The 21,825-nt window shown below is 46.3% G+C and overlaps 1 protein-coding gene across 1 annotated transcript; it reads left to right on the forward strand.

The window, feature by feature from the left end:
• Positions 1 to 3,418: 3,418 nt before the first annotated feature.
• Positions 3,419 to 10,927, forward strand: LOC124669545 (organic cation/carnitine transporter 4-like). Its single transcript, XM_047206148.1, has 3 exons — positions 3,419 to 3,800; positions 9,635 to 10,481; positions 10,588 to 10,927. Exons 1-3 carry the CDS (start codon positions 3,419 to 3,421, stop codon positions 10,925 to 10,927), a joined length of 1,569 nt encoding a protein of 522 aa, XP_047062104.1.
• Positions 10,928 to 21,825: the final 10,898 nt, after the last annotated feature.

Consider the following 21,825-nt stretch of genomic DNA (forward strand, 5'->3'; position numbering starts at 1 on the left):
AGATAATCCTTCCGCACAAATAAGGATCAAATATGGAGAAAAGGGATCCCCTTGACGGAGGACCCTCGTAGGGGAAAACATATCCGTTTCCTCAGAGTTAAACCTTACTTGGTATCTGACAAACCTCAGATAAGACATCATGATAGCAATCCATTTTTCCGAAAAGCCAAGTTTCCTCATCATATTTTCCAAGAAAATCCATTCAACCCGATCATAACCTTTGTGCATATCCAATTTCATTGCACAAGCTCCATTATTTCCGGTCCTCTTCCTTTTTATAGAGTGAATACATTCATATGCCACAAGAACATTATATGTAATAAGCCTCCCAGGCACAAAAGCACTTTGCATTGGTGAAATCACCTCAGGCAGAGGGAGGTCTATGGGCGGACATCCTCAATGTGGAGTATCTACAAGGTAGGGACCTATATTCTTGTGATGTCCCCACCAAGGGCTCCCAATTCTGGAATGCCTTACAGAAAATTAAATGGCATTTCAAACTAGGGGCTAAACACAAATTCCATAATGGGTTGCGAACCTATTTTTGCCTTGACTGGTGGACAGGGTCGGGACCCTTGATGGCACGTTTCCCGCGGATCTTTAGCTACTGCGACCAACCTTTTGTCACGGTGCACGCGGCTAGAGTTCTAGAGAGAAGGCCGGGTGAGTGGTGTTTGCACTTCAGGAGACAATTTAACCTAGCGGAGTTGGTTGAGTGGGACAACTTCTGCCGCGAGGTTCTTGACGCACCCCCCTTCCGACTTGCCGGATGAAGTGTCATGGTCGCTAGAACCATCCGGCATTTTCTCCACCAAGTAGGTGTATTTTGGTCTGACGCAGGGAGCGATAGTCACTCACTTCAAGGAGGTGTGGCGGACCCTAGTGCCACCTAGGATCAAAGTTTTTCTCTGGCAACTTATCCGGAGCAGACTTCCATCTAGCAACCAGGTGGCAAGACGTCGAGGCCCCTCCAACGGTCTTTGCAGCCTCTGCGGGGAGCCAGAGGACTGCAACCACATTTTCTTTGCCTGCCACTTGGCAAGATTCATGTGGGAAGGAGCTAGGGAGCTCCTGGGTACGGTTTGGAACCCAGCAGGGGCTGGCAATTTCATCACGCTCACACAAGGTTTAGCGGGCCCCCTTTATAGGATCGTGTGGTTTACGTTTGCGGCTCAATGCTGGGCCTTATGTAATATACGTAACAAGCTTACTATTGAAAGAAAATTGATTGGACACCCCACTAATGTTATCTTTCAAATGTCACTACACATGCAGTGCTGGAGGGTGTTGGTCAGACCGAGGGACCGGGCGCTTATGGACGAGGTGCTTCGCGAGGTAAGGAGGCTGCATGCGAGAGCTAGGGCCTAAGCTTCTACTTGCCATCTATCTATCTATCTATTTTTATTCACCCTGCTTCAGGGTTTGTACTCTCATACTTTGATCGTGTGGCTACTGTAATTGTGTTCGTCTCCTAGGATCCAGGGGGACCAGTCGGCGAGTGTGTGTCAGGTGTCTTCTAGACTTGATGGGATGTGTTAGTTGTATCGGATCTTGTTTCGTTGTCGCTTTATTTATAACGGATTTGCTAATTCTCAGTAAACTGAGAATTAACCTAGTGCTCAGTAAAATCTATAACCATTAAATCCTGGAGAGATTCGTGCAATTTTTAGACGTTACAAAAACGTTTAGCCGCGGCCGCGATTTGATCCCTGGCTCCCTACACATGGATGCGAAATGGTATAGTGGCCAACGGCCGGCAACCAACTCAACATGGATTGCTTCATGCAAAAGATAGAGACGTACTTTTTGTCTAATTTTGTATATTTTTAATACCAAACAAGCAAACCTGGGGTCGGATCAGTAAACCTCGAACCATAAAGCCTATCGGTTTGGTTGTTGTAGAGTTGCAAGTGTAGTTGTAACTGAGGATTTTTGCAGATAAAACTCGAGTTATGATTGAATTTCTTTATAGTTGCAAGTGTGGCTGGAGCGGAGATTTTTTTTTCCATGTGTAGTTGCAACTGAGATTTTTTTTTTCAGTTGCAAGTGTGGTTGCAACTGAGATTTTTTTTCAGTTCCAAGTGTGGTTGAAACTGAAAGTTTTCTTCTGTTGCAAGTGTGGTTGCAACTGAGATATTTTTCAGTTGCAAGCGAGGTTGTAACTAAGTTTTTTCAGTTGCAAATGAGAGTGCAACTGAAATATTTTTTCAGTTGCAAGTAGATTTGCAACTGAGTTATTTTGTTTAACTTAAAAGTGAGAACCAACATGTGGTTGGATGGTTAGGAGGGCAGTGGCACCCCCAGCTCATCAGAGTTCAAATTCCAGATTTGACACTTTGATGTCTCATAAAGACGGAATATTTTTCAGTGGGAGGCGACGTTCCCGTCGACAGCAAGGCGCCTGTGGTGACTTCGTCAATCTCAAGACCCGCCGAATCAGTTCTTTAACGCGGTCTCTTGGAGATGCACATAGGGGTAGGGTGTGCGTCTGTGCGTTCATAGGGGTGAGTGTGTGCACGTATGTATGAGCATCTTTAAACGTACTGTGTTTCGAAAAAAAAAAACTACCAAGAAATGTGAACTATACAGAGCAACAAATAAGAGAAAGAAATGGATAATGGCCCGATCAAGTAAGGCCAGCCCAACTCCGTCTAGCAGGCCACGTTAAAAAACATGTACGTCTCAGCTTACCGATTAAACAACAGCATCAATCGATCAATTTTTGTTACCGATTAAACTGTGGCATGTGACGTCAGCCTACTGAGCTCTAACTTAATTCTCAGTAGGCTGAGCTCTAGCCACTACACGGGAAACTCGTTGTTGAACCGGGCGGTATTTGCTCCCGCCTGAAATCGGCCTCCTATTGGTCTGTGCTGTTTGCGGGACCAGCAGAGAAACAAGCCAATTTTATACAAAACTGTCAATACAAAGGGGAATACTTCAGGTGGGGACCCGTAATTAATGCTAGTAGCACATGGAAACTGCAGAGAGACAGGTCCCTACGAGAAATTCCCCACTGCAGCGATGCTCGCCTGTCGGCCGACGCGGTGCCTCGCTGATGACCGCGGCCGCCTCGTCGAACCCGTGCCGGCCATGAACCCGCCGCCGATGTCGACCACGCGCATGGGCGGCATGCCGAGAGTGACGGAGGCATCAAAGATCGAACACACTCTGGGAGGCATGAGCTGCGCGCCCTCATTTTATTCACTCTCCTTACCTACACCCTATTTATAAAGCTGGACCAAGGGCCGTCAATTCTGTTTAAAAGTGACTAGGACGCTTGGCTCCGCCTACAACTAGCACGCGATTAAGTGCATTTTCCCGTACGCACAGAGAAGAGTGCAAGACGCGCCCGCTATCCGTGCCACAAGCGCACGCGCCCTGTGTCGTGCGTGCTGCCCGCGGCCGGCCGGATGCCATGTCCACCGAGGCGCTCCTCACAGGCGGTAGCTATGGTGGCGGTGGAGGAGTGGCGAGCCGGCGCCTGAGCATCGACGACGCGCTGGCGCAGCACGCGGGCGAGTTCGGGCGGTGGCAGCTGCGGCACTTCGTGCTGGTCTCGGCTGCGTGGGCGCTGCAGGCGCTGCACACCATGGTGATAATCTTCGCGGACCGCGAGCCAGACATGGGCTGCTCCATCGGGGACGGGCGGTGCGGCGACCGGTGCGCCGGCGCCTCTGCCGGGTGGGTGTGGGCGCAGGGGAGCGGTTCGTCGACGGTGGCCGAGTGGGGGCTTGTCTGCGGCGAGCGGTACAAGGTCGGCCTCGCCCAGGCTGTCTTCTTCGCCGGCTGCATGATCGGTACGTCACTTTGCTCCCGTCGATCGGTTGATTCTCCCAAAGATGCTCGTACTACCTAGCTAGTATTTGGTCCGGAAGCACGTACGCGTTGGTTGGCAAGATGACGGAGGTCCCGGCGTGGCAACCTGAAGTTGTCATATATACTCCGTAGTTAGAGGATTCGATCGTTCGTCCAAGTTCTTCCTAGTTTATCTTAACGTCTCTCACCGGCCCGGCGTAGTTCTTGATACACGTGGCTATCGGGCGGAGCACATGGAAAATTGACGGTGGTAATGAACTCTGGATGCTGACGTGCTGACGTGCGGAGGCTCTAGTCTACAACTCTGGATAGACATTGCGACAGAATGTGGTCGTATTACTACTAGTATCCAGTTAGAGCAGTAGTAGGCTGCACCTTATGCTTCTGCTTAATTTTTTTCTTCTTGACTACCAAGCATTAATTAGTAGAAAAAAGCCTCTAGTCTCGGTTCGAAACGGGATCTACTCCTTGTCATCTAATCGGAACTACGAAATCGGAACTAAAGACTCATTTTTTAGTCCTGGTTATCCACAATCCGGGACTAAAGGCCTTCACATGGCCGCGGTCGAGGACCTTTAGTCGCAGTTGCTGCGATCGAGCGCTGGAGGATCTTTGTTTTGTATTTTCCATTCTTTTTTTAATTACTCGTGGTTCTTCACGATCGGTCACCCATCCTCAAACTACTCCAACTCAAACACGCTTAACTTTTGAGTTTCTTCTGAACAAAGTTTCAAGTACATCTGCATACCTTATTGATATTAGTATCATATCAATCCTATTAACCTCTTGGATACGATGTCACACTTTTTTATTGTTTGAATTCTAAATAATTATTTTAATAAACAAAAATAATTAAGTAATAATAATCCTAAATAAATAAATAACAATAATAAATTATTTTATATGTATATTTTTTTAGCATAACCTAAAATCAGTTTTTTCGTAATCTAAAAAAATTACATGAAATCGAATGGAACTTTTCGCCTAGATACATGTTAATATATTAAACATTTTTTTGAGTTAGTATACAAAAGTTATAGCCATTTTAACGAAAATATTGTTTTTTTCAAATAAATCAAAATTCATGTTTGTTATTTTTCATAATAACTAGATCACCTAATCTATCTACATCTGAAAGGATTTTTAATTGTAAAATTTCTATTATTTTCTTTTCTATTTTACAAAGCTAAAAAAGTGATCCACGTGAGAGTGTGTAGAGCCAAAAAAAAAACGCAGAAAGTCTTCAATTCCAGTTGGTATCTACAACCCAAACTAAAGATAGACTTTTAGTCCCGATTGTGGGATTAAACGGGCTCGCACAGACCGCATCTTGCCGCAAACCTTTAGTCCCGGATGTGAATACCAACTAGGACTAAAGGTCCGTTTAAACCGGAATTAAACCTAGCTGTACCCGTGCAACGTCCTAGACGTTGAAACCGGAACTAATACAAACATTAGTCCCGGACCCAAACGCAACCGGAACTAAAGCTTCGGACAGAAGACCCATTTTATACTAGTGTTGGGTATTTCAAGTCAAAGCTTCGTTCGCACGCATGCACGTTCCCGGGTTCTTGTGCGTTCTACAATCGATGTGTTAGCATTGTATTATAATTCATTAATAAATTATATAAACTAAAGAAGTTCACAATGCCCAATGGAAAGCTAGCTGTCAATTTCATTGATCTTATCTGAACATCATCACTCGGAGTAAGGAGAAACCTCGCTTGGATCACTCTCATACTCTATGTAGGTGTCAGCATTCTGCTACTTAATTTTCATGCTGTTTGTCCGCTAGTGGAAAACAGATACACTTGGGATCTTTTCGACGATTTAAGAATCCCCCAGACAGATTCAGTGCATATGTCTGGTCTTGATTCGAGATTCTCTCTGGACAGCAGAGACTAATTCAGTTTCAACTTGTATTTCTGAGGTTGTTGCATCAGTACAGCGACGCTGAAATGACATGCCTGACATCACACAGGCTCGCAAAACGATTAGTTGAGGACACGAGTAGTATTAACTACCCCAGGAAGGTGATCATAATTAAGCACGGTGCTCTGAATCTTTTGCGCTGGTCACTGTCATCCAGTGTTCCTTAAATTCATGTTTGGTTAGACAAGATAATCTAGGTTTTTTACGTTATCTTCTTATTTTTTTCGATCAAGGAGCATAGTCCCAGCCTCTGCATTCAAAGGATGCACACAGTTTTCTCTTTATTAAATTATCCGCAATGCCTTACATGGAGAATACAAAGATCAATATCGAAGCCTCCTTCCTAGCGACAACTCGCTATACCTACGATGAAGGGGGGACCAAGAACAAGGCCATACTTCCTGATGGTACACCAGCACACATCATCCAAAAAGCAAAACCCTGAGGGCGTGCTATTGCACACGTCGCAGTGTTCGCAACCGCCATCTATCTCGAACCCAACTCCAAGCGAGATCAACGTATTGACCGTGCCAGGCATGTCGTCGATGTCACCATAACACCAAACAGCTCCACCATCCTGCCCGCGTCCAGCAATCCTCGCTCGTCTTCGATACCCCGCAGCTCCACGCCGCTGAGAATCATCGACGACAACGTGGTAGATGAACACCACTCCACCAAAAACCACCTCCATCCAGCCGCTGCTCCAAAAACGATGCCCCAAGAGGTAGCACGACGCAGGAAGCGCCGCCATCGTCCGATCCTGACTGGATCTAGGGTTTCCCCCGGAGCAGCACGAGTGAGTTCCCGCGGACTGCGACGACGATGCCTTCAAGAAGGAAGCGACGCGTAACGCTACCATCGCCCACCAATCTTGACACTGTTTTCACCGACAGCCGTGAGTCCCCAACTCGGCGGGAGCAAACGGAGAGGCCAGCAAAGATGATGCCTTCGCAGGGGAACGACGCCAATAGCCGCCGCCATCATCCGCCAAGAACGAAGTCAAGGCTCGGTATTCACCGGTGGCGCCTTCGCCGCTAGCTCGTCGTCGACTAGATCTTCATCTTCGGGGTAGAGGGATCTCGTGATCCGCCACCCCAGCAACCAGCCGACCTCCTCCGGCGAAGAAGAAGGCCGCCTCCACCGTCAAACCCAAGGCTGCTACCCCGGGAGACCTCGTACCGCGGGAGAAGCCCATGATCATCGCCCCTCACTGGCGAGAGGCGGAGGGAATGGCGATGTCCGCCACCACCAGCCACCACAGGCGTGCCGCCGATGGGAGTCGGGGAGGCCGCAGCACAGGCTCTGGCCACCGTCTCCGTCCATCCATGCGGGAGGCGGGAGGGCCGCCGTCGCCCCTCCATCCTCGTCAGACCGCCGCCGCGCGTGAGGAAGTGCATGGCCGCCGTCCCCGACGTGTCATGAGGGAAGGCCCCCGCCGTCGCCACGGCCCGAGGTCTTTGCCCCGGCGGCGGCGGCGGGAGGAGGGTTGGGGATGCGGGCGGCTAGGGTTGGGGGTGTCCCCTGACCTACACTATGTTCTTGATGCCTTTTCATATGTCATGTTGATAAGGGTTGTGTAGCATGCGGCATATAATTGTTTCTATCTTCAGAGTTTCTGAGAAGCAATTCGTGGAAGACGGCGTGGATGTATGTGTAGAAGATTGACCTGCGCAGCATTTCTATGTAGCCATTCGAGCTATGCCAATTTGCTAGGCTGTCAGTCGGATCAGATCATCTGCAACTGGACAATCGTCGAGCTCATCCGGATACCGTGGGCTGGGACCTGCACAAGAATGACAAGATATGATGAGTTATTCTGATTATCAAAAAACAATTTATATTCTGGACAGAAGGTTTAAGACATAGTCCAGCTTCAACCGGCTGTGGATTAAACAAGGCCAACGTTACAAGACTACATGGGCCAAACGCAGGGCCGGTCCTGAGATTTTTGGGGCCTGGGGCGAAGATAAAAATCAGGCCCCTTAATAATTAATATTTGTAGTATATAATAATTATATTAGAAATAATTATTTAAGGTGCATTCAAAATCATATGTATATCAAATAGTAGATAGTAGATATGAGTGTAAATCGTCAAAAAAATCATCTATGGAACTCAATCAACTATTGTATTTATTTATTCACATAAATTTTAAATATCAAGACCATTTGATGCTGCGAGTGGTATCATCAATGAGGAAATTCATGACGGCACAAGGTGACCCGTGCATGTTGGATAAAGGGCAGACGATTGGTCGTCTCCCTATCTTGGGACATATCAGCCAAAAAATACAAGGCATCACATCTAATAAACGAAGAATCAGATTTGTAGCTTGCCATAATCTTGCAATTCCATTTTTTCTAACTATTAGAGAAATCAAGGCTCAATTTTTAAAAAATGAGTCGACTTTTCATTTTTTAGCGAATAAAAGGAGTCAATGTTGCTTTCTAAAAAGATGGGTTGTTTTTTTTCTTTTTTAGCGGATAAAATGTGTCGTTGTTGCATACTTGCATTTATAGGATCGGTTTCTTCCATCCTATTACCTACACCTCAATTAAGCCATTTGTACCGTTTTTTTTAGTACCAGCCATATGTAGGTAATTCAAGGGGAAAAGCCCATTCCAGCCAAAGGAATACGACCGAGCTAAGTAAAGGCAAAAAAAGGCCCAAGTCCAAGCCCACTAGAAGTGGCAGATAACTACTCCTGGATAACGGTTCGTCCTGAACTCCTGATCTGCCTCAACGATACAAGAGGAATCCTCTGCCTGCTCTAATGGCTTTATGCCGCAAGATTTCCTCCGCCCCTGTATATGCATAGCTGGGACTTTGGGGCCTCTTGGTTCCGAGGGCCTGGGGCGGCCGCCCTGCCTGCCCCCCCTCAGGGCCGGCCCTGGCCAAACGATACAAGAGAGCGCCTTTAAAATAATCGTTAAGATTTGGCTCGTTAAGCATCGGTGACCCTCGTTGATCCTTAAATTGTAAACTTTGAATATTTCTGTTTAAATAAAAGGCTGTGTGCATCAACCGATGCAGAGGCCGGGGAGTACCCCATTTCGAAAAAAATATCATTAAGCATCGGATCGTTAAGCTCATTAAGAATAATAAGCTGAAATCATTTTTTAGCTCGGCGCGTTATGTGTTTGCGAGCGCTCGCTAGCGGCATGTTAAGAAATAGACAGGCGCATGCATATAGACCATGCACATCTACCCCTTAGTATTCAGATCAAGACCGTAAGATAGACATGCACACGCAGCTAATCAACCTACCAGCTACCTAGCATTAGGATTAGACAATGCAAAGGAAGCCGGCAGGCCAAAACAAGAAATTGTCTTTGACTTGGACATAGGTTTCTTCCGTTAATCTATTGCGCCAACGACCAGGGGGCACCACACCGACGCGGGCAGAGCGAGGGGTCTGGCCAGGCGAGCAACGGACGAGTAGCCAAGCAGGGCACGGTTAGCAGAGCCCTAGGGCGCCACCACAAATCACTAAATGAGGAATAGACGGAGTGGCTACTTCATTAGAATCGTTGGGCACTCCATTGGTCTTCCTTCACGGGCTTGGTTGTTGCATGTTTGCCTCATTTTAAATGGGCCAGGAGCCTAAGGACATAATACTGTGGTGTAACCCTAACTTGTTGCCGATCTTAACGAGTAGCTCACAATCATGGTTGGCTCGATTATTTAGCTCGTTAACCATAACTAGCAAAAATTGCTACTCAGCTCGGCTCGTTAAGAAAACGAGACGAGCTCAAACAAATTGAGTAAACGAGCACTCATTTAACTCGCCGAGCTTTGAGCTTTGTTTTTATGTCCAACCCTACTCACAAGATGTTATTTTTCTTAGATTTGTGACGCTCATTGATCGTGTTGTTTTTGACAGGCGCTGGCGTGTTCGGGCACCTGTCGGACTCGTTCCTGGGCCGGAAGGGGGCCCTCCAGGTGGTCTGCTTCCTCAACGCCGTCTTCGGCCTCCTCACTGCGCTCTCGCCAAACTACTGGGCATACGCATCTCTGCGCCTCCTCACTGGCTTCAGCACCGGCAGCGTCGGCATAAGCTCGTTCGTCCTCGCGACGGAACCAATAGGGCCCTCCCGCCGCGGCGCCGCCGGCATGTCCACCTACTACTTTTACTCCGCCGGCATGGCGGCCGTCGCTGGCGTCGCAGCGTTTTTCCAGTCTTCCTGGCGCCTCCTCTACGTCGCCACCTCCCTCCCGTCCCTGGTCTTCGCGCTTGCCGTCCTGCCGTCCTTGTCTGAGTCGCCGCGCTGGTACCTCGTGCGCCGGCGACCTGACGACGCCATGCGCATCCTCCGTGCCATTGCGGCCGCTAACGGCAGGCGTATACCGGATGACGTCGGGCTCAAGATTGACGACGAGGACGACGACACAGAAGACAATGCCGGAAGGAAGGTCGAGGTGTCGGCATCTTCAGGCACGGTCCTAGACGCGTTCATGTCACGGACGACGCGGGCCAGGCTCGTGCTCTTGGTGTTCATCTACTTGCTTTGCGCGGTAGTGTACTTCGGGTTGAGCCTAAACGTGGTCAACTTGAAGACCAACATTTACATCAGCGTGGTAGTGAACTCGCTCGCCGAGATGCCCGCGTACCTGCTAACCGCGCTGCTCCTCCGCCGCTATGGCCGGAAGCCGCTTGCCATCGGCACGATGCTTCTCAGTGGCGTCTCCTGCACCGTCGCCAGTCTCATTGCCGGCGAAGGTGCAATGAGGTAACTAAACCTTGCTTTCTTTTGTTTTATATATAGAGTCACAAGATTTGACAGCAAATTGATGTATTTTCTTTAACAGCGTGCAACTTCTTGTCAATATATGCAGTGTGTTGAGGATGGCATGCGGGGTGGTCGGGATCTTCGGAATGGCGGGGACATACAATCTGCTGATTGTGTACGCATCTGAGCTGTTCCCGACGGAGGTACGGAATGCGGTGCTGGGGTGCACGTCGCAGGCGTCGCAGATTGGGGCCATATTGGCACCCATGGTGGTGGTGCTCGGGGAGCGGGTGCCTTTCGGGGTGTTCGGCGTGTCGGGGATCATTGGTGGACTGCTGGTGTTCTACCTCCCGGAGACAATGAACAAGCCATTGTACGACACCATGGCCGGACTTGAGAAAGGGGAGCGAGCGGCATCTGGGACCGAAGATGAAGGTGCATCGTAGAAGTAGGAAATATGATCAGTTTGTAAGTATCATGGTACAAGAAGATGATGCCCATGTAACCATGTTGGGGAAAAGTGTGGTGGAGCAGGTGCGCTCCACGCACCCACCCGCTTTTTGATTTTTCTTTTTCAACACACTTAGCTAAGAGATGATTGTTTTTAAAACAAGAAAATGCTATTTTTTCTGTACCATATGGCAACATATTACTAAAATTTAACTAATTACCATTAATTAGTAGGAACGAAAATAAGAAATAACAAATTGTATAACTTTCATGTGTTGACTTTTGCTGGTGTCCTAGAGGGCTAAGGGAAGATACGCCTTTCTCTATCACCGTAGATGCATTAGGGTTCAACCTGCCTCGGATATAAATTAGAATTCTCTTCCTGATACTAAGATTCCAGAGGAAAATCAAGATCTAGTTGTGGTTAATTTGGCACAATGCCATAGCCACTAAAGACAACATGAAGAGAAGAAATTGGGAGGGGAATAAAAAATGCCTGTGATGAGGAGAACATTCATCATCTTTTCTTTACATGTGCAGCAGCAAAATATGTTTGGAGATGTGTTGCTAGATCCATTGGTGCTGTTAACAGACCTGCCTTTTTTTTCTTAGTTTTTTTTGGTGATTTCCTCGCTTCCTTCCTGCAAGGCGCAACATCCAGATTGCAGGCATTGCGGCAATCTGCTAGGCAATTTGGAAACTACGCAACAAAACCTGCTTTGATGGAAAACTGATCAAACCCCCCATTGAACTAATCGGTTACTCTGTTGTGTTTATGAAATATTAAGCTGGTTTAACTTTGCAGATCAAGATATGCTTTGAATGGGCGCTGACAATTTGGTGGCTATGGCTCTTGCTGCTCGGGGGGCGAACTCTTCAGGATCCAACTTAATTCGTGACGATGCACCTAATTCTAGCACTGATGATGATCAGAATCGCCGACGTGGTGGCGGTTGATGACAGTTGAGGATGGAAGCTCCCTTCAGCTGTTGATGTTTGATAGTCGCTCCTATCTTTGGACACAGTCTTCCGTCTTGGTTAATCAGGGGTTGTTCTTCTACTTAATTTGCTCTTGGAAACCTCTAGCCATCTTCTTTTGATCCAGAATTCGTTTGAGCCTGTTCCTCCTGGACGCTAGCAGTAGGCGGCAGTTTTCTTTTATGTTTTGCACGCCTTTCCGTTATGTCTCTAAAATAAAATCGAACACACTTGGTGGGTTCGCGTTGAAAACAAAAAAAATTGGAGGATGGAGCCGTCATGGGCTGTCCTTCCGAAGTTTCGAGCAATCAGCGGTAGTGGCCCGCTTCTGACCCGGCGCAGCGATACGTGCAGATGGCCATACGTGCTTTCCTTGTGATCCTTAATTGCACGTTACGTGCCGCTCGTGCGTTCGTACGGTTGCGACTCGTGTCGAGCGATGCTGCAAAATACGACTAATTTTGGAGGGAGCAGCGCTACACGTATTGCATCTGTTAGTACAGAGGTAGTCTATGCATGGCTGTTGAAAGAACAAAAAAAATTGTCTATGCATACCTACGTGCTACTCTCAAGAGCGGGAGTTGGCGCCATGCTGCAAAATTGAAACCAAAAACGTGTCCTGAGGACACGTTGTTTCCAAACCAATTGAAAGCAAAGTATGAAGTCTGGCCGCGCAACTACCAGGGAGGCAGGGAAAAGAAATCTTGTCTGCTGATTAATGGATCTGGAAGATTTTTCCTCGCCTACGCGCAGTGGATCTGACGACTGTCTTGGCAGCTATCGACCGGCGGGCAGTACCGCCGCCCAGTACCTACTACTCCCTCGATCCGTTAAGCATGGTCAAGCCGGCCACCAATTCCTTCCTCACGTGTTTGAATTTTTCTTTTTACGAAAATCTCTATTATTAATCGTGAACAACAGTACAAAGAGATTTAAAAGTAATAAAAATTATAAATAAATCATTGAACCACCTAGCTAGCGACGACTACAGGCACTAGCGCGAGCCGAAGGCGTGCCGCCGTCCTCGCCCCTCCATCACCGGAGCCAGACAAAGCTTGTCGTAGTAGAGCTTGTTGTAGTAGACAGACGGAAAATCATCGTGCTAAGACCCAAAAGAACCAGCGCACCAGAGCAGCAACCATCGCCAAGAATGACAACCATAGATCGGAATAGACTGACATAAAACCACACCAGCGAACACGAAAACCGACCGGATCCTAGGAGATCCACCGGACACACAACTCCACACGTCCTCCGCTAGTGCTAGACGTACCACCAAAGTGAGGATGGGGTGGGGAGAACCTTATTCTAACTTCACGAAGTAGGCCGTCGCCTCACCATCCCAAAGAAGATACTGAAAACAAACTAAACGAAGAACGGAAACCTTCCTGCCGGCGAGAGGCCGTGATCCGCCACGTATGCAAGGCCCCAAGGTCACTGGAAACGGAGCAGACCGGCAGTGCCGCCGGCAAGAGGGACAGAACCTAGCTAGATGCATGGGTTTCATGATCGCCTCCTGTGTCCTCTCTCCACGTGCTTGAATATTTGGTCATAGATAGAAATCGCGGCTCAACCTGGCCATCTAGGACGTAATTAGTTGCTTGCTAAGTGATTTTCCATTTTCAGTGGGCTAAGTTTCATACATTTGGTAGCCCACGTAGTAAACAGTTATGTACTGAACATGTTTTTTTCAAAGCAGCTCAGCTGCAAGTAAAAGTTGGTCGAAGAGGCACGCTTGATTTCACCGTTCCTCCACATTCAGGCTCGGATGCAATGTGAAAAAAAAAACGTGCACGCGTCAAGAAGAGCAAGAAAAGCCGCGACACATCGAGAAAACGCATCATAAATTTCCTCACCGTCCAGTCTCCTATTCACTCTCCGCCATTCTCACTCATCCTCTCCTCTCCCTTCTCTCTCTTCTCGCCAACGGCGGTTGTACAACCGCCGGTAGATCAAGACCGCCGCCACGACGACAGAAGAGCGGGAAATCGAAGCCTTCATCGAGCAAACCTTCAATGACATCGACCGAGAGGCGTTTTTCCCGGTTCAAGTTGCTCGGCAAGGATAACAATGCCGGTAAGACTCAATTCCAAGGTCATAGGCTTGAATGTGCGTAGATTTGTGGTACTATGAGAAATATTGTATGATTATTTAAAGCATGCATGGTAGATCCGTTGAGTTTGCGGTAACTGCTTGTTTCAGATGGTTAATTCTTCTTCTTCTTCTTGGCCAGATCTGATTTTTATGTAGACTGCATATTAGATTGCAAGGATTTTACTGTTCATCTGATGATTAGACTCCAACACTAAGCCAGGAAGGGTTGTTCCATCTGAACCTATTGGCATGATCAAAGACCATTGTTTGATCATGTCGTAGGTTCGGTATGATCATCTCTTCCAATGGCGTATGCTATGTTCGATGAGGCCAACTGTTTACTATGAGGGCATGATTTGTTGTAATCCCTGCATACTATGAGGCCACGATTTGCTCTTCAATGTTTTGCTAGTCTTTAAGCTGATGATTAAAATGATCACACATTAAATGTTTCCTTCTGATCTTGAGTAATCTACAATTACGAATGACTGCGCATAGCTTTTGGTTGGAAAGAATCATTCGTGCCGCAAAGTGGTCAATATGAGGAATCAAGAATGTTACAGGTGGATTGCCGATGATAGAAATGTCAGCGAGCTTGTGTGATGTCGAAGATCAATGCTTTGTACAACGTACTTGGTAGATACAGATTCATCTGGCCGACTGTGTTATATGAGGCACATTATGTATGTGTGTTCATTATGTATGCTTGTACACCATGCTTGTTCATGTAGACACTTATCTTTTTTCTCCATGTAAATGCATTTTTTTGCAGGGCTCGAAGATGATGACGGGTGCACTTGCGCATAAGTTTGGCGAGGGCTGTTCCAGAGAAGCCAGAGAGGGCACCCCTGCCCAAGAGGCCAAGGGGGATGCCTGTCAAGGACGGACATTTCCTTAACGACGTCGGTCCAACCCACTTTGCTAAAATGGTGATGTCACTTTGGTTGGAAATGCTTCCAATTCAAACAGGCCGTCAATACCGGTCTTGGCACCGTCCCGAAGATGATCATCCGGAAGACGGACACCGGTACTCCTCGATGGTCAAGCTGAAAGGCGTCAACAACATAGTCTACCTGGATCAAGAGTGGCATGGAATTGCCATTGCTCATGAGATCAAGATTGGATACATCATGACCTTCAAGGTGCTCAAGGGTGACGTCTTCAAGGTCACCATCTTCGACTATAGCATGACGAAGGTCGTGAAGAGATGCCCACAACATGATCCAGCCTTTGCCATGATCGATGTGTGACTAATCTACCTGGTGTTAGGTCTGTCATATATCTTTATCGTTGAACTATGTTTGCATTCCTGCTAAACTATGTATTGTTGTTGTATGAGCTACTATTTAATTGTTCGTATGAAGTATTGATCGTTTGTCATGGTAATATTGTGTCTTTAATCATAATATGCTTCATAGTAATGCACAAATGGGTTGGTAACCTCACAAGTTCGAGAAGGGTTATCATATTCCATGTTCTGCATGTAACCAAACACCATGTTTAGTTTTCTTCCGAGTCTAAAACAGCCTACCAATCGAATGGTCTTTCGTTTCTCAAACCGGGTGTAAATAAAATTAGTAGCAACCAATCATAGTGCAAATGCTAGCTCAAGTCAAGTTTCCACTCATACGGGAGCTGGTGGGCTAAGTTGCATGAGAGGAAAAAACGCATGTAAGCTACCAATCATGCCCCTAATGTCTGGGTTTTCCGGTTTTGTGTTTGGGGGAACTAAAGCGAGTCCAGATTTAGTTCTCCTTCTCGCGTAGGTGTGGACACAACGTGGACGCCATTCGTCTTGTCTCTTGTCCTCCCCCTAACCTGTCATTCGGTGTCCCAACCGCAGTCCACCCACCACTTGTCCCACGAAATCCCCCTCCCTCTGCACACACCAGTCGGTGTCACAATGGCAGCCAATACACCCGACTTTTCTTTTGTTAGCGTTTTGGATGGGTAGGAAAAACGAGATGGGCCCAACCAAAAAAATGTCACAATTTTATTACTCATGATGCCAAATCTTGCGGTCGTTTGATGCTGGGCATGTAACTCACGCTTACTGTACGCTGGGCCATGTGCAAAGTTTCTCTTACGGTCCCAAAATCAGTCCCGTGTGCATTGTACCCGCTACGGGGTCTGCTCACACAGTCAAAATTATTGGAGGTCACCGGTTTTTCATGCTCCCTCCATACCGATTTACAAGTGTATTTCACTTTTCGAGAAAAAACTTTAAATAACAATTTAGTCAGCAAAATATATGATATATATCATAAAAGTTATACTCCCTCCGTTTCAATCTGTAATGTCTATAGATTTTCTGCATGATAATTAGCGCAAGTCATTTTTTAACACAAAACCCCCTAACGAGTCCAATCACAATCTCTGAAATAGGAGAGAAATAAGGGAAGTCAAAACAGAATCTCGAAAATCTCTCTCTCGTTAAAGAAAATATCCCGATTCCTCCATCCCGCGTATCCCCGCCATAATTTTTTTGCAAATAAACACAGATCTACTCTTATATTATGAAACAAATGCAGAAAATCTATAGGCATTATAGATTGAAACGGAGGGCGTACTATATATTGAAAACTTGTTGGACAAATTTATAGTCAAAGTTTATAGTGCATCAATCTAATTGTATAATCTTTGTGCATAAATCTCATATCTTGTTGGACAAATTTATAGTCAAAGTTTTTTTAATGCATAATACCCCCTGTAAACCGATACGAAGGTAGTGCCACTCACGAAAAAAATCCATCTATGTACAATGAGAACCTTGAAAGATCAGATATGTAGTAGTGTCCGGTCCCAACTTCCATCTTATACTTTGAACTGCCCCAGTGAACTAAAACAATGAAAGCAAAGCTGGAAAACAGTTAGAGATATATTATCCAGCCGTGGACTGGTGTGAACCATCATTTGTTATCCAAGGGACACCGTGGCTTCTTTATCCTACTCAACCGGACTAAAATAGGAAAAGTAGACTGCCTCGCCTCTTCCATTTGCCTGACTTCATTAGTTTTTGAGTGAATTCCATATTTTACCCTCCAGTTTTGTATTTGTGACAACAATTACCCTATTTAGTAAAAAATTCTCTGTTTTACCCCATTTAGTGAAACTTGTGCCACATTTTACCTATTTTAATTTGAAATAAATTTTATCCATTGAGAAATGTACATTTCGTCTATGTGGCGTGGGTCATGGGCAACGTCGACGTGTAGCTACTACTTCGAATGCAATTACCGCACAAATTGACCTCGTCCTGCCGTTATAGCAGCAGCATGCAGCCACGTTATCTTCAGCTAGACTGCTTCCGTTCTGCCGCCGGTAAGGCTAATGGCACAACTAACAATTTTATGCGTTTAGTAATTTCCGTGCCAATCATATTTACCGTAAGAGGTTATCCATGAAAAATCATGTGTGTGTTCAGGCTGCAATCGCATAGCATACATCCCGATGGTGGTGTGCCGGCTCCACAACCAGCTCCAGCAGCTGAGTACGAGAATGATGTTTTGGTCGCCGGCTAGTTACATTTGCTCTAGTATCCGCTATAGCCATGATCACACACTCATCTTTAATCACGGATCAGTTAATATATATGGATTGATTTCATTTAGATGTACGGCCCCTAGGCGATTAAGAAGCAAGTGGTGAACACTGCGATAAAATAGATCTCCAATGTGACACACTAGGTAGACATGATTAGCATGTTCGAACTGACAGAAAACGCTTTCAATTATTAAAAGGGGTAAAATATGGCATAAAGTTAACTAAATGGAGTAAAATAGAGGATTTTTTATTAAATGCGGTAAATGTTGTCACAAATGGCAAGCAAGAGGGTAAAATCTGGAATTTACTCATAGTTTTTTTTTAGCTTAGCCTGACTTGATTAGCTGTGTGTTATCCTGTCCCAGTGTATTCCTGTAAAACGAGTGGTATTGTCGTGATGCACAGCATAATTCGATGCAACCGTGATCATCATGAGGTACAGCGAGCTATGTGGGTGCACGCTAGGCGCAACATCATCGAAGCACCCTGAACCATCATGGACGCTGTGTCTCCAATGCTCAAGTCGTATGGAGGTCATAATTAAGCTGGGTCCCATGCCATCTGCTATAGCCGATTAAAACCTTTATAATATCTCCACAATGCATATGGATTTCCTGAAACTTAAGCTGGAGCCCAGTTGGTGTTTTTTATAATCTTTTACCAAACCGTCCACAACCGAGCTTTTTCTTTGTGTGAACACAGAGAAGAAATTTCCAAATCCGCTCCCGATTCAGTCTCTCTTCCCTACAAAGCTTGCCTCCGCCGAAACTTAGTTGGCTACAATATTCCGGTATGTAAACCAAATAATATAATGCAAGCAAAAGTTTGTAGATTCATGAAGATATAGAACAACATATAAGTTATCATGCATCTATCATTCGAGTCTCCAACAATTATTTCAATAATTAAACATCCGATTTGTCCTCTGGACGAATATGCAAGCATACGATTTCATGCTTGTTTGAGTAAGGGCATCTCCAATGGGGCGACGTAAACGGACGTTATGCGACCGTTTGCGTCCGCGCGGAAAAAAAATGCGCCTGCACCCTGCTCCAACGGGGTGATGCATAGTGTTCGGGCCATCTGCGGAGACGCAAACACGGCGCAAATATGCGGCACGTTTTCGTCTCCGCAGACGCTGTGGGGTCACGCCGAGCGTTCGCTCTCTTCTCCCGCGGGCCTGCCTGGCTGCGACCCTGGCTCGAGCCGGCGCGAATGTAAGCACAACAACTCCTGGGAAGGGCAACCGCCGGAGTGGCAACCGCGTAGATCGATGCGCGAACCGCCGCGGAAGAGCAACCGCAGCCCTCTTCGGTATTTGCGCTTCCATTAATCCCCAGACAATAATACCTCCACGTCTGCGCTAAGGATCTCGAACCGGCCTGCGCCATTCATCTCTACGAGCTATGAGCAACCTATCTTTGCCATTGGACACCGATAGTGAGGGGAAGCCGCCGGGATGGCACCATTGGTGGGATAGAGCTGCCACGTCAAGTAGCTCTAGCTCCCCGCCGACGGACGGTGATGACCCACAAGTATAGGGATCGCAACAGTCTTCGAGGGAAGTATTACCTAATTTATTGATTCGACACAAGGGGAGACAAAGAATACTTGTAAGCCTTAACAGCGGAGTTGTCAATTCAGCTGCACCTGGAAACAGACTTGCTCGCAAGAGTTTATCAGTAGTAACAGTTTTATAGCAGTAGGAATAGTAAAATAACAGCAGCGGTGAAATAAAGACAGCAGTAGTGATTATAGTAAACAGCAGGATTAAAATACTGTAGGCACAGGGACGGATTTAACGGGCGTTGCATGGATGAGAGAAACTCATGTAACAATCAAAGCATGGGCATTTGCAGATAATAATAAAACGGTATCCAAGTACTAATCAATCAATAGGCATGTGTTCCATATTTAGTCGTACGTGCTCGCAATGAGAAACTTGCACAACATCTTTTGTCCTACCAGCCGGTGGCAGCCGGGCCTCTAGGGAAACTATCTGGAAATTAAGGTACTCCTTTTAATAGAGTACCGGAGCAAAGCATTAACACTCCGTGAACACATGTGATCCTCACATCGCTATCATCCCCTCCGGTTATCCCGATTCTTGTCACTTCGGGGCCATTGGTTCCGGACAGCGACATGTGTATACAACTTGCAGGTAAGATCATAAACAACGAATATCTTCATGAATCAATAACATGTTCAGATCTGAGATCATGGCACTCGGGCCCTAGTGACAAGCATTAAGCATGACAAGTTGCAACAATATCATAAAAGTGACATCTACGGACACTAGGCACTATGCCCTAACAATCTTATGACTATTACATGACCAATCTCATCCAATCCCTACCATCCCCTTCAGCCTACAGCGGGGGAATTACTCACACATGGATGGGGGAAACATGGCTGGTCGATGGAGAGGCGTTGGCGGTGATGGCGGTGAAGATCTCCTCCAATTCCCCGTCCCGGCGGAGTGCCAGAACGGAGACTTCTGGCTCCCGCGATGGAGTTTCGCGATGTGGCGGCTCTCTGGAGGGTTTCTGGCGACTTCGACTTCTCTCCGTGCGTTTTTAGGTCAAGGCCGATAAGTAGTCCGAAGGAGGGCGTCGGAGGCCGACCGAGGGGGCCACACCATAGGGCCGCGCGGGCCCCCCTAGGCCGCGCCGCCTTATGGTGTGGGGCCCTCGGGCCTCCACCTTACTTGTCCTTACGGCTCCGTCAGTATTCTGGGAAAATAGGGCCTTCTGCATAAATTCCGAGGATTTTCCCGAAAGTTGGATTTCCGCACAAAAACAAGACACCAGAGCAATTCTGCTGAAAACAGCGTTAGTCCGTGTTAGTTGTATCCAAAATACACAAATTAGAGGCAAAACAATAGCAAAAGTGTTCGGGAAAGTAGATACGTTTTGGACGTATCAACTCCCCCAAGCTTAGCTTATTGCTTGTCCTCAAGCAATTCGGTTAACAACCGAGCGATAAAAGAACTTTCACGAACACATTTGCTCATATGATGTATATATTCTCATGCTATGGCTAATACTTAAGCGAGTTCATAATGAGATACATGCAAATAAGATCATCCAACAGCTATGTCAATCATGGAGAGGTACCAACAATTAATAATAAGCATCATGAATCATGTATATAAGCAGGATTGCAATGTTCATAAGAGAATATGATAAAGTGGTATCTTACTTGCCCGTATTTGATCGGTAAAACATAAATGCCCAGGCACCTCTGGAGTTCATAGAAAGACTAGAAGTAGTGATTGTCAAAGATAAAAGCATCAAAGTTATACCACAATCAATCATATTTTGAGACAAGCATATTATACTAAGAATGACAGTTGTGCTCTCAAGATAGTGCTCAAAGAAAGAATGGAGACACAACATAAAAGTAAAAGATTGACCCTTCGCGAGAGGAAGCGAGGGATTAACATGCGCTAGAGCTTTTCATTTGTAAAGCAGGAGTAAAATTATTTTGAGAGGTGTTTGTTGTTGTCAACGAATGGTAATGGGTACACTAACTACCTCATCAACCGGACTTCCAAGAGCGGCTCCCATTTTATTTTTGGGTGGCACTCCTTCCAACCTTTCTTTCACAAACCATGGCTAACCGAATCCTCGGGTGCCTGCCAACAATCACATACCATGAAGGAGTGCCTTTTTATTTAAGTTTTATTATGATGATGACACTCCCCCAACCTTTGCTTACACAAGCCATGGCTAACCGAATCCTCGGGTGCCGTCCAACAATCACAAACCATGGAGGAGTGTCTATTTAAGTTAATTAATTCGGGATCGGGAATCCCATTGCCAGCTCTTTTTGCAAAGTTATTGGATAAGCGGATGTGCCACTAGTCCATATGAGAGTCCGTCAAAAGTAAATGACAAGGTTGAAAGCTAAACACCACATACTTCCTCATGAGCTACGAAACATTAACACAAATTGAGAAGCATTTTGAAAGTTTTAAAGGTAGCGCATGAGAATTTACTTGGAATGGTTTGAAATGCCATGCATAGGTATTTATGGTGGACACTTTGGAACAACTTGGTTTTCAGGTGTTTGGAAGCACGAGCGGCGATCTCGCTCAGTACAAGTGAAGGCTAGCAAAAGACTGGGGAGCGACAAATCAAGTGAGCAGTAACTGTCATAATCATGCTTGCGGCAAAATAAGTTAACGGAGGCATAAAAGTGATGCAAGAACTCTGAAGCAATATAAATCATCGAGGCTTAATTGACTTTTTGTTCAGTCATATGCATGCGTGAGCAT

The sequence above is a fragment of the Lolium rigidum genome, chromosome 7 (assembly GCF_022539505.1).
Source record: "Lolium rigidum isolate FL_2022 chromosome 7, APGP_CSIRO_Lrig_0.1, whole genome shotgun sequence".
Classification (NCBI taxonomy): Eukaryota; Viridiplantae; Streptophyta; class Magnoliopsida; order Poales; family Poaceae; genus Lolium; species Lolium rigidum.